The 19,593-nt window shown below is 37.1% G+C and overlaps 1 protein-coding gene across 1 annotated transcript in view; it reads left to right on the top strand.

Moving 5' to 3' along the window:
- The window catches only part of PLCXD3 (phosphatidylinositol specific phospholipase C X domain containing 3), a 187,140-nt gene extending 170,110 nt beyond the window's left edge, over positions 1-17,030 (top strand). Inside the window, exon 3 of the mRNA XM_025388729.1 lies at positions 16,645-17,030. Within this exon, the coding sequence (XP_025244514.1) occupies positions 16,645-16,798 (154 nt within the window). The 3' untranslated portion in view covers positions 16,799-17,030. The remainder of the gene's footprint in view (positions 1-16,644) is intronic.
- Positions 17,031-19,593: the final 2,563 nt, after the last annotated feature.

Raw genomic sequence — 19,593 nt, 5'->3', positions numbered from 1 at the left:
AAGGACATAGTAAGACTTACGAGGACTTTAGCCCTATTCAGGAAAGCCCAGGTCACCTAAAAGTTCAAGACTTGCTTGTTAGAGCATTGTTTTCCAGCTAATTCATATGACTTAATGATTTCTCTGAGTGTAATTTTAGGGGAAAAATATTTTTTAAATGAACTGTTTTCATCAGACATAAATCAGATATGCTGCTTCCTACACAGAGATGAATTTAGCAAAACCCATAAGCCTTGTGTTTACAGATGCTATGATTTATGAGATACATTTGTCTACCTGAGGTTATTCTGAACCCCTCACCATTGTTTTAACCTATAGAAGCAAAGACCCTGCCTTTTATCACTGAATGCTTCAGTGCATGGAATACTAACCCTTTGGGCAAGAGTTTCTTTTCATGTTGTCATTCTCTTGTTTACATTTTCAAGTGAAATTTCCAAACTTTCAGAAATGACCATATGGACAAGAAAACATATCTGAAAACCTGTCACACTTGACTTTAATTAGTTGTTCTGTGGGGGCTCAGTTGCTCAAAGGAAGAAAGATCCATGATCATTATTTTAAACTTTGCAGATCAATGAAGGCTTCATTTCTGAGTCTGGGTTTGGGACAGGCAGTCATAAGGCACTGACATTTTTATAATAATCTTTATCCCCCAGTGCATCAGAGAGTTCTGGAAAAATTAATGAATTGATTTTGGAAATTTATTTCATTCAATAAAAGATATACTTCATTGAAAATTAAATGTATTCAAAACAAATTCATTAAAAGACACAAATGTTTTATTATCCACAATTGTTCATCCATAACTATAAAATATAAGTTTAGAAGTGTTAGAGAAGTAGCATATGTGAAATACAATTGTTACAAAGCTATTATATATACATAAACACATATACTTAAATAAGAATTTGACATGAATTTATAATACATTTCTAATAAATTTAATTCTAAAATGATAATCAACTATAATTATAATGAATAATTAATATATAATAAATTAGATTAAATACATCTGATTATATAAAATATTTAATTCTAATAAACTTTAATCTTATAAAGATGGTGATGATTATTGCTTTCATTATCATTAACACAGAACCTCCTGACACTACATGTATAATGCAAGGAAAGGCACCTTTCAAATTGAGTGGTCAGTTTGAAAATTTGTAAAAGTTAAAATTCTTCAAGTTAATATATTTTTTAAATTACTTTTATTCAGCAAAAAAGCAGAGAGTCCATAAACTAAAATCTGTGGCAGTAGCCACAATGAGGAATACTAAGTAGCATTTTTACGAATTATGTTACTGCATATACTTCTGTTCTAAAAGTAAACCTTGTTTCTAAAAGAAAAGCCTGTTCATTTATTCAGCGAATATTTACTGAGTCCTTAGTCTGTGCCATACACTGTGCTAAACACTGAGGCTACAACAGTGGGAAAACAGCCCTCAAAGAGCTTACAGGCTAGTTGGGGAGACAGACATTGATCAAACGCATAAATACAATTACAATTCTGACTAGTGTTTTGAAGAAGTGACATTTAAACTTTCACCTGAAAGATGAAAGTACATTACTCTAGTCAGGACCAGAACTGAAATTTCTCTTTTAACACCAAGTGACGGGGCAGGGAAGATAAGGCATCTTTGGAAAAACAAAACAAAACAAATAACAACAAAAACAAACCAGAAGTTTCCCTGGGGGAAAATTAGACTGGTTAAAATGAGCAAGACTGATAACATGGCTAGCATTCACTGATGGAGAGAATGACAAGAGATGAAACTGAAGAAACCTCTAGTGGCCATTGTTCAGGGCCCTGTAGGCCAGTTAAGCATTTTTACCTTTGTCCTAAAAGCACTGAGAGGTAATTGAAACATCCTAAGCAGGAGATTGACATGAAATAACAAGTCAAGGTCAGCACATTGGGGGTTACTGAACTCAATAGATATGACCTGCAAAAGAACTCCTAGGCACTTCCAACTCTTAAATATTTTTCTTTAAATCTTTTTAAAACCAGTTCTTAATGTCAGTATATCAGAAGACAACCTCTGGTTCTCATATCTCTTCCCTCCTGTGGCTTCTTTGGAGGAGGGAGGTTTTCTGATTCCTGTAGCCTTCCCTGTTTCTCTTCTAAGAATCCTGTAATCAGTTTGAAGATGCCTTGCCTCAGAGGAGCTTCACATTCCAGAGGGGCTTTGAGACGTCACATGCCAAATTTGGGAACTGCTGTTGTACCAACTTACTTTAGATACTGCAATGGGAAAAGGATATTCAGATATTTGCCACAATTACGTGCCCAGGAAACAAAGCCATTTCAAGAATTCTTCCCCAAATGCCTCATCACCAGTCTTGTCTGACAGCACCAGGACGTTATTATCCCCCTCTTTTCTGTCTTTGAAATTGTGAAAGTTGGAAAGAAATCCTGCAGACTCATTTTATATCACAACTGTATTATGCCCAGGTGTTAATTCCCAGCTCTCAGAATCCCCTACTGAAGCAGTGAATTGACAGGCTGTCACTCGGTGATTATTGAATGCAACACCACTACAGAGAGACAAGCACTCTTCTCATCATTCTACATGTACTAACTAATTTAATCCTCATTATTATGCCCACTTTATAGATGGCAAAACTAAGGCTTAGAGTGATGACCAACTTGCTCATAATAAATGGAGCTAAAACACGAATAGAAACAGTCTTGCTCTAGAACTGACAATAGTGCTATGAATTTTTTTTAAATTTCATTTATCTTGAAATGATTTTCCTGGTAGTCAGTGAGGTCTTGCAAGCAATCAGAGTCTAATCTACACTATAAATCCAGCATCTGCCAAGCACAGTGGCTCAGGCCTGTAATCCCAGCGCTTTGGGAGGCTGAGGCAGGAGGATCACTTGAGTCCAGGAGTTCGAGGTTACAGTGAGCTATGACTAGGCCACTGCACTGCAGCATGGGTGATAGAGTGAGACACTGTCTCTAAAAAAGAAAAAAAATCAGCATCTAATGAAAAGAAAGATTAAAGAATGGTTGGGGGACATTTATAAGACAACATCACAGTAACTATATAATCACAACTTTCTATACTAAAGTAGACCATTCTATAAATAGATGTTAAAATGTTAATATACAAATTCAAAGGGAATTTAATTATCTCTTCAGATTACATAACTCACTTAGAAATATTTTCCTTCATGATACTGGTGGATAATATTAAAATTTCCACTAGCAACATCTTGGCTATAAGGAAAGGTAGGGATAATATGAATGAATTAAGGCTTTTTTAGACTCTCATAGCAATCTGAGAAGTTTCAAAGGAAGACAATGAGCTCTTTATTTATAGGTGAAGAAAATATAAGTTTCAATGTCTTAGGAGCCTTTGAATGGAATTAATATTATATTTTACTTTGTATGAGAAAATTTTTTAAAAATTTCTTTAGTTGGACAAATCTTTATTTACATATAAAGTCAAGCTTAGACTCCACAACATGTCAAAGAAGTCCTTAACGATTTGGCCAAACACCTTTTCTGCTTCTTCTCAACTGCAGTCAGTCCCCCTACACTTCCAGGGCCCCTGCTCTCTGGTCCCCATGTCCTTCCTAGTTGCATCATCTCTTTCATGCCCATATGCTTTTGCATGTGCTGTTCCCTTTTCTTACGATACCTTCCTTCAATTTCTTTGGAACCCCTTTCTCTTTATCTTACGAGTGCCTAGGCATGACCAAGTTCAAATAGCCTCTATTTTGTGAAATGGTCCTTAAATTCCTCCTTAATTTCTCCCAAGTAAAATGAATGATTTTATCTACTGTGCTCCCATAGAATCCTATGCCCACTTCTATTGTACCACATCATATTGTCATGGTGGGTTTACGCCTATTTTGCTTCTTAAACTTTGAGCCACCTGGGCCCAGGAAATTGGAGTTCAATGAATGTGTTGTTTTCTCTTTGGGTCCTAGGGATTGTACTAGGTACAGGGAATGTATTAATGAATATAATATGATATTTTAATGGGCAGGTATTGGTAGAAGTTGGCAAGGAAATGGATAATCATAATGTTATGTGCTATGTACACTCACAAAACTATGCTTAAGAGGCATAAAGCATTAAAAAAAAAGGATCTTCACTCAGATTTGGATGGGAGGGGTTGAGATAATGCCCAGGCTAAATCTTAAAGGGTAGGGAGCAATTGGCCTAGAAGGGTATTGGAAGAAGACAGGCCTGAAAAAACAGGCAGGGCATGTTTGGGGGAAAATACAAGCATTTCAGTATCACTGGAGAACAAATGAACAGGAAGTAGCAATGAATGAGGTTGAGGAGGAGATGGCAGCTGATATGGCAGAGATAGGAAAAACTCATACACACTGCTGAAGAGTTAGGTATATCTTACAGGTGAGAGATGAATTTGTAGTTGTTCATGAAGAGGAATAATAATGCTCAAATTAAGTTGAGGAACATTGTCCTGACTGTAGTGGAGAAAACACACAAAAAAGGAACATAGGCACAAGACTGTGGCAACGTCTCTCCAAGAGAGATGAGGAAAGTCTAAACTCTGAAATGGCCCTAGGGAGTTACAACTAGCACCACTGATGCACAATACATCTTTGTTAGATGAATGCATGGAAGGATGAATGGAGGTATAGAAAGATAGGTGATTTAAATAAAGTTTAAACAGTTTTTCCTTGCTGTGATGTTTGTGTCTCCCCAAATTCACATGTTGAAATCCTAACCTTCAAGATGATGGCATTAAGAAGTGAGGCCTTTGGAAGGTGATTAGGTTGTGAGGCAGAGTCCCCATGAATGAGATTAGTGCCCTTATTAAAGAGGCATGTGGGATCTTGTTTGCCCTTCCACCATGTGAAGATACAGTGAGAAAACTCCATTTATGAATCAAGAAAGGACCCCTCACCAAACACCAAATCTACTAGCACATTGATCTTGGACTTCCAAGACTCCAAAACTTTGAGAAATAAGTTTCTGTTGTTTATATACTACCCAGGTTATGGTATCTTGCTATAGCAGCCCCAAACAAACTAAGACAGTCTCATACCATAAAAATTGTTACATTGATGGCATTTTATTACCACCAGAGTCAACTTTCAGTTCATTCTTATTACTTGTCCAATACCAAGTATAACTAGCAATGTGCTAATTAGCTGTACATCATACATTATCAATGGCAAAAAAAAAAAAACAAAAAAAAACAAAAAAACAATTGGTTCTTTAGACAGCAAACATTTTTTTTTTCTTTTCACATATAAAACACAGACATATAAACAGTTATACAATGTATCTGTAGTATTAAAATTTCATGGATGAGGGGGACAAATAGGAAAACAATATTCAAAACAGCTCCTTGGGAGGTAATAATGATAAAAGATTAAGACATGCTATTCTAAATAATTGTTGTAACTCCAGTAGCATTTGCTAGTTTTAATCCAGTATGGTGAGTCTCTTTGTTTAATATAATTCTACTTGACACTATCTAAGTATTTGAGGTTTAACTTGTCATTATTGCTTGTTTTGTCTCTGGTATCATATTGACTTTAGGAAAGTATGCCTGAACAGAAAATAGAAATATTCCCATGACTCAGAGGAATGATATTTTAAATGTAATATTCATATTTTATCTAAGGACTACAAGTTATTTTGAAACAATGTTTCATCAATTCTCAAAGCAATCTATTTTATGGGGAAACAAAAAAGAACACTCTTCTGTTCTCCTAACCTCTCCCTGTGGAGATAACAATTAGTTATTCTAAATTCAGGCCTTGATATTTTAACTTCTGAGTAACAGACGGCATCTGAGGAGCTGTTTCTGTGATGATCACAGTTCTGAGATGTGAATTTGGTTGCTCAGGAACCTCCCATTACCTAGTACCCAAGGGATCTGCTGAAGAAGCTACTCAGTTAAGGCTAATACAGAATCAACACTGGCCTCAGCATCACGCTTATCTACTCCGCCTCTCACCTCTCAAGGTGAGTGAGTCTGTTGAAAAATCATTCTTCCCGGGAAATACACTGGCTGTGATACTATTTCCAAAGAGCGTTGGTCTTCTCGTATATGCAAAGGTGATGCCACAGGCACAGCAGAGCCACTTCATCTGTTCTAGCAAGGCCAGAAGAGGAAGTTCTGGGTTCAACCAGAGTGGCTGCACACATACTGCCACAGTATCTGTCGTTCTAATGAACTTGAATACACTCATGTCTGTGCTCCGGGGATTCAGACTGTCCCTTTTAAGACAGAATTATCTTTTAAAACCATTGCTGTGGGGATCAAATGTCTCCACCTGCTACTCTGTTTTCTAAAGGCATTGGGCCATTTAGGTCCACATTATGCTTTTTTAGAAACAACTGAGTCCTCCTATATCTGGGTCTCACAAGGAAATGTATATGCTGAACTTATGGATCAGGATTTTTAAGGTACTAGCCAGGGAATAGTGTAGCTCAAGGCCATTGACCCAGTGTTGTCTGAATGGGTTGAATTTCTTTAGATATACTTTCTGAGACCTGGGGAAATGCACATTTATCGCACTCCCTGCTTCCATCTCACTCAGCTCTTCTTAGTTTCCAAAAGGAGCATGGCTTCCTTCTTTTCTTGATTTTCATGACACTATATGCTCCTGATTTTCCTTCTACTTCTATGTCTACTTCTGCTTGCCTTCTATGGAATCCATTTTCCTGCCCATCCCTTAAATGCTTCTGATTTTTTCTCTTTTTTCCTCCTCCTCAAAATCTAAATGATTTTATCCACTTTCACAGCTCCAACTATTCTGTTTGTGGTGACTTCTGACCAGTTCTCTGTCCTGCATATCAGACCTGTACTAACCTGCAACTTGAGATCTCAACTCATGTTTTCCAAAGTCACCTCAAAATCAACATGTATCAGACTGAATTCATCATGCCTGCTGGAAAGCCTTCGCTCCTATCTTTCCAAGATGAGTGAATGATGTCCACCTGCCAGAATACTGTTAGAAATCTAGGCATAATTCGTGGCCTCTTTCTTCCTCTCCTTCTACATCCAATTTCATATCAGATGTCATTTTAGATGACATATAGATTTCAGGTATCTTTCAGATACACTGCTGCGACTGCAATACAAGCAAGCACTATCTCTGGTCTGGATTACTTCAGCAGCTCCTAATTGCGATTTCTGCCCCTAGTATTGCTCTCTCCCATCACTTGTCTACACTGAAGGCAAACTAATCTCTAAATCACTAATCTAATCATAGTATTCCACCAGCTAACAGTTTTCAGTTACTATATGTTTCTTTCCTTTTTATTTTTAATTTTTGTGGGTATATAGTAGGTGTATATATTTATGGGTACATTAGATGTATTGATAAAGGCATGCAATGTGAGATAAGCTTACCATGAAGAATGGGGTATCCATTCCCTCAAGCATTTATCCATTGAGTTGCAAACAATCCAATTACACTCTTTATTTTAAAACGTATAGTTATTATTGACTATAGTCACCCTGTTGTGCTATCAAATGGCAGATCTTATTTCTTCTTTCTAACTTTTGTTTATACTTATTAACTACCCCTGCCTCCTCCATAGCTCTCCCACTATGCTTCCCAGCCTCTGGGAACCATCCTTTTACATTCTGTGTCCATGAGTTCAATGTTTTGATTTTTAGATTCCACAAGTAAGTGACAACATGTTATACTTGTCTTTCTGGACCTGGCTTATTTCGCTTAATATAATGATCTCCGGTTCCATGCATGTTGTTGCAAATGACTGAACCTTACTCCTTTTTATGGCTGAATAGTACTCCATTGTGTATATGTACCACATTTTCTTTTTTTTTTTTTTTTTTTTTTTTTGATACAGAGTCTCGCTCTGTCTCTAGGCTGAAGTGCAGCAGTGCGATCTCGGCTCACTGAAACCTCCACCTCCCGGGTTCAAGCAATTCCCCTGCCTCGGCCTCCTGAGTAGCTGGGACTACAGGTGTGCACCACCACGCCCAGCTAATTTTTTGTATTTTAATAGAGACGGGGTTTCACCATATTGGCCAGGATGGCCTCTATCTCATGATCTGCCCACTTCAGCCTCCCAAAATGCTGGGGTGAGCCACCAAACCCAGCCACATTTTCTTTATCCAGTCATCTGCTGATGAACATTTAGGTTGCTTCCAAATCTTAGGTATTACAAACAGTGCTGCAACAAACATAGGAGTGCAGATATCTCTTCAATATACTGATTTTCTCTCTTTTGTGTATATACCCAGCAGTGGGATTGCTGGATCATGTGGTAGCTCGATTTTCAGTTTTTTGAAGAACCTCCAAACTGTTCTCCATAGTGGTTGTACTAATGTACATTCCCACCAACAGTACACAAGGGTTCCCTTTTCTCCATGTCCTCTCCAGCATTTGTTATTGCCTGTTTCTGGATATAAACCATTTTAACTTGGATGACATGATTTTCATCTCTCTGATAATCAATGATGTTGAGCCTCTGTTCATATGTCTGTTCGCCATTGGCATATCTTCTTTTGATAAATGTCTGTTCAAATCTTTTGCCCATCTTTTAATTAGATAATTAGCTTTTATTCTATAAAGTTGTTCGAATTCCTTATATATCCTGGTTATTAATCTTTTGTCAGATGGGTAGATTGAAGATATTTTTCTCCCATTCTGTGGGTTGTCTCTTCACTTTGTTGATTGTATCCTTTGCTGTGCAGAACCCTTTTAATTTGATGTGATCCCATTTGTCCATGTTTGGTTTGGTTGCCTGTGCTTATGGGGTATTGCTCAAGAAATTATTGCCCAGACCAATGTCCTGGAGATTTTCCCCCAAATTTTCTTATAGTAGTTTCATAGTTTGAGGTCTTAGATTTAAGTCTTTAATCCATTTTGATCTGATTTTTGTATATGGTGAGATGTGAGAGATAGTGGCCAAGTTTTATCCTTTTGCATATGGATATCCAATTTTCCCAGCACCATTATTGAAGATATTGTCTTTTCCCTAGTGTATGTTTGTGGCACATTTGTCAAAAATGAGTTCACCATAAATGTGTGAATTTGCTTCTGTATGTATTCTTTTCTGTTGGTCTATGTGTCCGTTTTTATGCCAGTGCCATGCTGTGTTCGTTACTATTTCTCTGCAGGATAATTTAAAGTAATGTGATTCTTCCAGTTTTGTTCTTTTTGTTTAGGATAACTTTGGCTATGCCAGATCTTTTGTGGTTCTACATAAATTTTAGAGTTGATTTTTCTATTTCTGTGAAGAATGTCATTAGTATTTTGATAGAGATTGCATTGAATCTGTAGATTGCTTTGAGTATTATGGACGTTTTAACAGTATTGATTCTTTCAATCCATGAACATGGAATATTTTTCCATTTTTTTGGTGTCCTCTTTCATCAGTGTTTTATAGACTTCATTATAGAGATCTTTCACTTTTTTTTGGTTAATTCCTAGGTACTTAATTTTATGTGTGGCTATCGTAAATGGGATTGCTTATTTTATTCCTTTTTTGCATTGTTCACTGTTGGCATACAGAAATGCTACTGATTTTTGTATGTTGACTTTGGATACTGCAAATTTACTGAATTTGCTTATCAGTTTTGTTTTCTTACAGAGTCTTTATGTTTTTCCAAATATAAGATCATATCATCTGCAAACGAGGAACATTTGACTTCTTTCTTTTCAGTTTGGAAGCATTTTATATCTTTCTCTTTCTGACTGGTCTAGCTAGAAATTCCAGTACTATTTTGAATAACAGCAGTGACAGTGGGCATCCCTGTCATGGACCAGATTTTAGAGGAAAAGCTTCTAGTTTTTCCTCATTCAGTGTGATACTACCTGTGGGTCTGTTGTATATGGTGTTTATTATGTTGAGATATGTTCATTCTATCCCCAGCTTTTTTAAAGATTTTTTATCATGAAGGGATGTTGACTTCTATCAAATGCTTTTTCAGCATCAATTGAGATGATCATATGGTTTTCATTCTTCTTTCTGTGGATATGATGTATCACATTAATTGATTTACATATGTCGAACCACCCTTGCATTCCACGGATAAATCCCAATTGGTCATGATGAATCATCTTTCTAATATATTGCTTAATTAAGTTTGCTAGTATTTTGTTAAGAATTTTTACATCAATATTCATCGGCGATATCGGTTTGTAGTTTTCTTTTTTTTCTTTTTTTAGATGTGTCCTTGGTTTTAGTATCAGGGTAATACTGGCCTCACAGAGTGAGTTTGGAAATATTCCCTCCTTCTCTATTTTTCAAAATGATTAGAGTAGAATTGCTATTAGTTTTTCTTTAAATGTTTGGTGGAATTATTCAGCAGTGAAGTCATCAGGTCTCAGGGTTTTCTTTACTGGGAGACTTTTTATCATGGCTTTGATCTCATTACTTGTTATTGGTCTGTTCAGGTTTTTATTTTTTTCCTAGTTCAATCTTGGTAGGTTTTATGTGTCTAGGAATTTGTTCACTTCTTCTAGGTTTTCCTATTTATTGGCATGTATTTGCTCATAGTAGCCACTAATGATCTTTTGAATTTCTGCAGTGTCAGTTGTAATGTCTCTTTTTCCATTTCTGATTTTATTTATTTATTTGGGTCTTCTTTTTTTTTTTCTTAGTATGGCTAAAGGTTTGTCCATTGTGCTTTCAACAACTGACATTTTTGTTTTCTTGATCTTTTGTATTTTTTTCATTTCAATTGCATCTATTACCACTCTGATCTTTATTATTTCTTTTCTTCTACTAATTTTGGGTTTGGTTTGCTCTTGGTTTTCCAGTTCTTTAAGATGCATCATTAGGTTGTTTATTTGAAGCTTTTTTCTCTTTTGGGACATAGGCACTTGTAGCTATAAACTTCCTTCTTAGTACTGCTTTTGCTGTAGCCCATAGGATTTGGGGTGTTGTGTTTCCATTATTATTTGTTTCAAGACATTTTTCAATTTCCTTCTTAATGTTTTCATTGACCCACTGGTCATTCAGGAGCATATTGTTTAATTTCTATGCATTTGTATAACTCCCAAAATTCCTCTCGTCATTAATTTCTAGTTATATCCCAATTGTGTTCAGAGAAGATGTTTGATATTTAGATTGTTTTGAATGTTTTAAGATGTTTTGTGACCTAAAATATGGTCTATCCTTGAGAATGATCCATGTGCTGAGGAAAAAAAATGTGTATCCTGTAGCTCTTGGATGAAATGTTCTGTAAATATCCATTAGATCCATTTGGTCTATACTGCAGATTAAGTCTGATGTTTCTTTGTTGATTTTCTATCTGGAGGATCTGTTCAGTACTGAAAGTAGGGTGTTGAGGTCGCTGGCTATTATTGTATTAGGGCCTATTTCTTTCTTTAGCTCTAAAAATATTTATTGTATGTATCTGGGTGCTCCAGTGTTGACTGCATATATATTTATGATTATTATATACTCTTGCCAAATTGAACCCTTTATCATGGCACAGTGACATTATTTGTCTCATCTTACAGTTTTTGTCTTGAAATTTATTTTGTCTGATATAAGTATAGCAACTCCTGCTTTTTTTCTGTTTGTTTGTTTCCATTGGCATGGAGTATCTTTTTCCAGTCCTTTATTTTCAATCTATGTGTGTCTTTACAGGTGACATGTGTTTCTTGTAGGCAATAGATCACTGGGTCTTGTCTTCTCATCCATTAAGCCAGGCTATGTCTTTTGATTGGAGAGTTTAGTTCATTCACATTCAATGTTATTATTGATAGGTAAGGACTTATTCCTACCATTTTGTTATGTGTCTTCTGGTTGTGTTGTGGTCTTCTCTTCCTTTTTTCTTTTTCTGCCTGTCTTCCTCTAGTGAAGATGATTTTCCCTGGTGAGAGAATTTAGTTCTTGCCTCTTATTTTTTGTGTATCCATTGCATGTTTTTGGTTTTAGTTTACCAGGAGGTTTGCAAATACTATCTTATAACACATTATTTTAACTTGATCACTTAACACTATTTGCATAAGTAAACAAACAAAAAGTAAACTAATAAAAATATGCCTTAACTTCATCCCCCAACTTTTAAACATTTTGTTGTTTCTACTTATATTTTATTGTACTGACTGTGTCTTGAAAATTTGTTGTAGTTTTTATTTTTGATTGGTTCATCGTTTAGTCTTCCCACTGAGGATAAAAGTAGTTTACTTACCACAGTGACGGCGTTATAATGTTCTTTGTTTTTCTGTGTACTTACCATTACCAATAAGTTTTGTACCTTCGACTGATTATTTATTGCTCATTAATGACCTTTTCTTTTTGACTGAAGTACTCTCTTTAACATTTCTTGTGGGGTGGGTCTGGTATTGATGAAATCCCTCAGCTTTTGTTTGGGAAAGTCTTTATTTCTTGAAGGATATTTTTGCTAGATATCCCACTCTAGGGTAAAAGGTTTTCTTCCTTTCAGCACCTTAAATATGTCATGTCATGCTCTCCTGATCTTCTTGTGTTTGGATATTAATATCTTTCTCTAATTTTGGAAAGTTCTCTGTTATTATTTCTTTGAATAAACATTCTACCCTTATGTCTTTCTTTTTCACTTATTTAAGGTCAATAACTCTTAGATTTGCCCTTATGAGCCTATTTTCTGCATCCTGTAGGCATGCTTCATTGTTTTTTATTCTTTTTTCTTTTGTCTCCTCTGTATATTTTCAAATACCCTGTCTTCAAGGTCACTATTTCTTCTGCTTGATCCATTCTGCTATTAAATGACTGTGATGCATTCTTTAGTATACAAATTGCACTTTTCAGCTCCAGAAAATTTCTGCTTGACTCTTTTTAATTATTTTAATATCTTCATTGAATGTATCTAATAGAATTCTGAATTCCTTCTCTGTGTTATTTTGAACTTATTTGAGTTTCCTCAACACAGCTACTTTGAGTTCTTCATCTGAAAGGTCACATATCTCTGTTTATCCAGGATTGGTCCCTGGTGCCTTATTTAGTTCATTTGGTGAGGTCACATTTCCCCAGACGGTGTTGATGCAAGTTAGATATTCTTCAGTGTCTGGACATCGAAGAGTTAGGTATTTATTCTAGTCTTTTCTGTCTGAGCTTTTTTGTAGCCATCCTTCTCAGGGACGCCTTCTGGAAATTTGAAAAGACTTGGGTTTTGTGATCTAAGCTGTGTCTACTTTAAGGGGTACCCCAAGACCAGAAATGCTGTGATTCTTGACGACTTATAGAGGTATCGCCTTGATGGTCTCAGTCCAGATATGGGAGAATTCTCTAAGTTACCAGGCAGAGATTTGTTCTCTTTCCTTACTTCTTTCCAAACATAGAGTCTCCTGCTCCATTTTGAACCACGTAAACCTGGGGACGGAATGAAACAAGCACCTCTGTGGCCACCACCACTATGACTGTGCTGGGTCATACCTGAAGCCAGCAAAGCACTGGCTCTCATGCAGGGCCTGCTGTAACCAGTCCCTGGCTACTGTGTATGATTTCTCAAGGACCTGGGGCTGAACAATCAGCAGGTGGCAAAGCCAGTCAGGTCTGTATCCTTCCTTTCAGGATGGCAAGGTTCCCCAAGCCCTGGGTGGGTCCAGAAATGCCATCTGGAGTCAGGAAGTAGAGCCAAAACCCTTGAAATATATCTGGTATCTTATTGTATTACAGCTGAACTGGCACTAAAAACACAAGACACAGTCCTTACCACTCTTCCCTGTCCTTTCCAAAGGTACAGGAGCCTCACCGTATAGCCACCACCACCCCAGTCATGATGAGTACTTCCAGACTACCACTGATGTTCCCTTAAGGTCCAAGATCTCTTAAGTCTGCTTCTGGTGGATGCTGCCTAGGTGGGGACTCACCCTTCAGGGCACTGGGCTCCCCTCTGACCCTGGGCAGGTCCAGAAATGTCATCCAACAGTCAAGTCCTGGAATCGGGGACTCTAAAAGTCTGCTTGGTGCTCTACCCACCATGGCAGTGTTGGTACCTAAGGTGCAAGACAAAGTCCCCTTTACTTTTCCCTCTGCTTTTCTCAACAAGAAGCAGTTTTGTCCCACAGCCACCATAGCTAGTAATGGGCTGAGTCTTACTTGCTAGCAAGTCTCAGAGGTTCACCCAAGACCCAAGATGTAGTACCCGGATATCTCTGTTGGTTATTTGGGGCCAAGGGCTCTTCAGTTAGCAGGTGATGAATGCTGGTAGGTCTACATCCTTTTCTTGAAGGCAACAAGTTCCCTTCTGGCCCAGGGTGTGTCTAGAAATGTCGTCTGGGAGCTAGGGCCTGGAACGGGGACTTCATGACTCTGACTGGTGCCCTATCCTGCTGTGGCTGAGCTGGTATCCAAGAGGCAACACAAAGTCCTCACCATTCTTCCCCCTCTTCTCCCAAGTGGAAGAAAGGGGTCTCTTTTACAACCATAAGCTGTGCAGCCTGGTTTAGGGGAGAGGAGATGCCAGCACTCCCTTCATTACCCAAGCTGATGTCTCAGTATGGAGTTGCCTAAGAGTTGCAGTTCTTAAGACCTAGACTGCCTTTCAAATTTACTTGGAGATACAGAATACTGTAGCCCTCTGTGGTGAGGTTTGCAGGCACTCAGTTTCTGACTGCTGGGATCTGCAATTCCCTCTCTGGCTAGGCCTGGTTTAAATATTCCCTGTGTGACTGGGCATCAGCAGAGTTAGGTCTGGTTTTCATTTCTGCTCTAGCAGGACAGCACTGAGTTTAACACCTCACAATTAGTGTATTCTCCCTTCCCCAGAGCCCAGAGATGCTCTCCATTACCAGGCCATTGCTGGTGGGGGTTGAAAGGGATAGTGACAGTGATTCAGGATTTTTTTTTCTATTTCTTCAGTGGTATTTTCAACAATATAAAGTTAAATCCAGGTACTATAGGTACTCACCTTATTTGTAGTTCTTATGAAGGTGGGGTTTTTTTTGTTTTGTTATGTAGATAGTTGTTAACTTAGTATCCTTGCAGGTGGGACTATGTCCTTGCAGGGGGATGTGGAGCCTTCTGTTCCACCATCTTGCTCAGCCTCCCAATTCAGTTGTTACATATTTCTCAAGGCCCTCTATTGTCTGGGTTTTTTTCTCTTTAACATCTTTCAAAACAACCTTACCTTTTCTATACAACTTCTTCTAGGTTTTTAAATTCTCCTCCCTTTTTTCCCTTTTCTCTCCCTCTCCCTCTGCCTCTCCATTTCATCCAGAAATTTAATGTTCACATGTATTTCCATCAAACTTTCTTTGTTAGTACACTATCAGGTCTCTGGCCTGTTCATTTATCCTTTTGTCATGGAAATCTCCCTTCCTGCCCTGCCCAAGTTATAGTAGTTCTCATTCCAATATGCTGTCAGATGAAGCTGGACATCATCATTAACATCACCTGTATCTGTCTGCCTGTATCCCTTGCTCCTAAGCACACACCATGATTCTGTTAATGAATGTAAAAATGGTATTTCCTCTGCCTGAAAGTGCATTGCATCATCCTCCATCTACCATTCCCACCTTTATCCAGCTAAATCTTCATAATCCTTCAATATTTATTTTAGGGAGCATCCTTCTGAAAGGTTTTCCTTGATTTTCCAGGCTATGCTAGGTGACTCTCCACTATGGTCTCATGGTGATGAATGAGCTCTTACAGTGAAAGTCTAATCACACCGCTCCTCTGCTCAAGATACATCAAAGGCCCCTATTTTACTCAGAGTGAACATCAAAACGTTTATAATGGCCTAATGTACCCTATAGAATCTGCCCCCTTTTCCTCATTACCCTCATTTTTTACTACTCTCTTCTTTTCTCTAAGCTTAAGCATGCTACCCCTTTTGTGCCATGGCAATAGCTGGGATGCTCTCCCTAGATAGCCACATGACTAACGCCCTTGTCACCTTCAAACCTTTGCACAAATGTCCTTTTATCACTGAGGCATACTAAGCCACCCTATTTTAAAATGCAATCTGCATCACTCCTCCCCACCTGCAGATTACTAATCTTCCTTTCTTTTCTCCATTTCTATAGCACTTATTCCCTCCTATCAAACTACACATTTTTATGACTCTTGTTTATTGTCTGTTTCTCCTTATGAGAATGTAAGCTCCACAGGGAAAGATATTTTTATCTGTTTTGTTTACTTGAATCCTCCAGGTGCCTACAGTGATGACTGGAACTTAATAGGTGCCCAGTAAATGTGTTTGAAGAAATGAGCCCTGATTATATTGTGCTACAATTTCTTCCTTGTCTGCCTACCCACCACCAAACTGTACACTTTTTGAAGGCAGAGGATTTTACTATTATGTCTATTTACAATATCTTAGCACATTTCCTCATAATAGTGGGTTCATAATAAATGTTTACTAAGTGCATGTATTTATCTCTGACCTCCCTACTCCATAGTTTTGCAGGGTTTGTGATGACACCATGTAAAATCAGAATTTAATGCAACAATGTTGTTTTCTTAGTAGGGAAGCATCATTATAAACTATCACAGTATCTGGGATCTGCGGAGATGAGGACTCCAATACGGACCAATATGAATATTTCTCTTACAGAGTTTCTGCAAAGGTTAAGAAACCCCCAGAGTCCATGTGGCCTTTTCCTCTTCCTGTACCTATAAGTGAAACATTTATTTTAATAAGCTAGAAACTAAAGGGAAGACTGAGAATTGTAGAGCTTGAAAAATAATATCTTGCCTTCTGTGACTTTTCTTTTTGTTTCCTTTCTCAGAGCTCTTCCTGCCATGATGCAGTGGGTCCGCACACAGAAGCCAGGAGAGAGTGGCATCAATATTGTCACTGCCGATTTTGTAGAACTTGGTGACTTTATCAGCACTGTCATAAAGCTCAACTATGTCTTTGATGAAGGAGAAGCCAACACTTGATAGCACTACTTGGAGTTTCCATGATTAAGATGGAGAAGGCTCATTGTATTAGGGCATATCATCTGTAAACAATCTGATCTTCCTATTTCACTGAGTCTCTGAAGGGAATAGGGCTGGTAGTGGGTGGGAAAGGGGGAAAAACTATTTCTTCAGTGATTACAATCATACTCTTCATTACTATAAATATTTCATTTCCCATTTGATGCGTGAAATCTACTTCTAGTGTTAGGAAGAAAAAAAAAAAAAAAAAGACCAGTAACTTTGTTTTTCAAAATTAGTCTTTGTAACATAGAACTTACGTGTGTTTACTTGATTAGATTCTCTATTTCCATCCTACAGCTCCTACACTGTCTATATCCTGTAACCTTTCTGCTCCCTCTCTTGCTCACTCTTTTTAATCAGATGCTATATGGAAATCAAAACAATTGAATGCCCAACATTTTGTGTATTACATTGTTGTCTTAAAATGTACTTGTTTTGTGGGACTTGGTATAATACTCTATAGTCACCTGCAGTTGGGCAATCATAGCTAACTTTTGGTCATAGAAAATCTGCATCAAATCAGTTTCCATGCATCAGTAATATTGAAGGTCATAATCAGTGATTTTTGTTATATGAAAATAATAGTGTTTCACAGTATTTCTATTTAAGGCAGCTATAAATATAGGATAAAAATATTTTTGGAGAACTGTGAATGCCAACTTCAGAGGGAATGATGATTGAGGGGTGAAAGAGATGGATGGCATTTTAATTTGGCAATCTCTTAAATAATATTTCCCTGCAAGTACCCAGTACATGGTAAGGTACAACTGTGATAAAATTGAAAACTCTGAAAAGAACTCTTTAAAAGGCCTTCTTCATGATGCTCTTGATGAAAGAAAAAAAAAGAGAAGGAAGGAAGGAAGGAAGGAAGGAAGGAAGGAAGGAAGGAAGGAANAAAAAAAAGAGAAGGAAGGAAGGAAGGAAGGAAGGAAGGAAGGAAGGAAGGAAGGAAGGAAGGAAGGAAGGGAGGGAGGGAGGGAGGAAGGGAGGAAGAGAGGAAAGGAGAAAGGGAGGAAGGAAGGAAGGGAGGGAGGAAGAAAAAAAAAAAAAGACTGCAAGCTTTCCTGCCAATTTGGAATTTTCAAATATTTAATTCTAAATTCCATATTTTAAGGAAGATTTTTCAAGAAACTTCAAGTTTTCAACTTGAAGGAAAGAGGAAGGCTGACAGAAGGAGTTAGAGCAATGTTTTTGAAATTAGGTCCATGAAATCACAGGGATCTGTGAAATATCTTTAGGAAACTCTTGAAATTTATGAGCTCTGAGTGGACTTGTTTAAAATTGGCACTGACTCCTCACTTCTGAGTTTCATCCTGTCTGAAGGATGAGGTTAAGGCAGAGGCAAAAGTTTCATACTAAGTTTCTGCAACCTAATATTTAATAGTCCGGGTCTACAGGGAAGAACAATGACATAGCTTGAGCATTAGTTCCTCCTTGGAGTCTCTGTGATATTTGACAACTCTAAAAAGTGAAAAAAAAAAAACTTAGTAAGAGCACAATAATCCTTGGCTATGTACTTCACAGGAATATTGTGAGGTGTTTATAAAAATCATAAAATTTGATGAAATTCTTACAATTATGAATTATTTTATTTTCATGTTTAGAAATAATCACACCGCAATAGTTTCCTAGGATAATACAGTCCATGAAAAGTAGGGTCATAGAGAAATAAAAGCATGCCCTCAGCTTTTAATGAACTTAAATGTAGGACATATGGCTTAATCTCTTAGACTTAGATAAGGGAATTGAATTCAAAACTATATATGTCAAGATCATAAATAATCAAGAGTTGATTTCAAGATTATAAATACTCATGATCAGAAAATAGTACTTATTAGCAATTAAAGGGAGGGAAAGGAATTGTTTATACTGAAGAGAATGTTTTTAAGGAGTGTGTATGTACCTGTGGTATACCAAGTAACATACATGTACACACAAAATGTGTGTATACATTTGGGTTGTGTGTATATATCTTGCCATACACAATATACAAACATATGCCCACTCCTGTGCAAGCATACAGATTCAAACATACACAAACACACATAGGTATGGACAGACACAGTACAATTCTTCTTTTCAAATGAAAACATTGATAATATTAAATAATTTAATTTTAAGACTGAAACCCTTAATCATGTGTGAAAAAGAGTAATAAAACCTTTGAGAGTAGAGTCTATGATCACATTAAAGTATTTTTGTAAAAGAATTCTAGCGTAGGACTTAATTATTTTTAAAATATATTTCTTTTCTTCTCTCCATTTTCCCTTCCCTTGTAGTTTTATTATGTGAAAATGTATATGAATCCTTTTAAAATGATTAGGATTATTGAAATGTATGTCCCGTACATTTGGTTTTGGGACAGACTTTCTCTCTAACTGGCTATTCATTTATCCTTCAGGAGGATCTTTAGCCAAGCATACTTGCAATGACACACTAATTTAATGTTATAAATATAATAGAAAACAGATTTTTCATCATATTAATGAATAAAATATAGAGGTAACTATGTTGTATTTTCTTGAACCTAGATACTTTCTCATAGTGTTTGCTTAGAATTAACTTTGTCCTATTTGTCAACTGGGTGCTGGAAAAAAACAAACATGATGAAGCTTTTGAATAATTGTGCGGTTTTTTAACTAGGGAAAGGTTTGTACTGCTGCTAATGATATGCACCCAGAAACCTTGTTAGACAAAAGGCACTTTCAAGCCAATGCTATGCTTTCCGTGTGGACATACAGTGCCTATGTAGC

Source organism: Theropithecus gelada, chromosome 6, assembly GCF_003255815.1.
Source record: "Theropithecus gelada isolate Dixy chromosome 6, Tgel_1.0, whole genome shotgun sequence".
Lineage (NCBI taxonomy): Eukaryota > Metazoa > Chordata > Mammalia > Primates > Cercopithecidae > Theropithecus > Theropithecus gelada.
The sequence above is the reverse complement of the archived record's forward strand: the minus strand, read 5'-3'. Positions and strand labels throughout refer to the sequence as shown.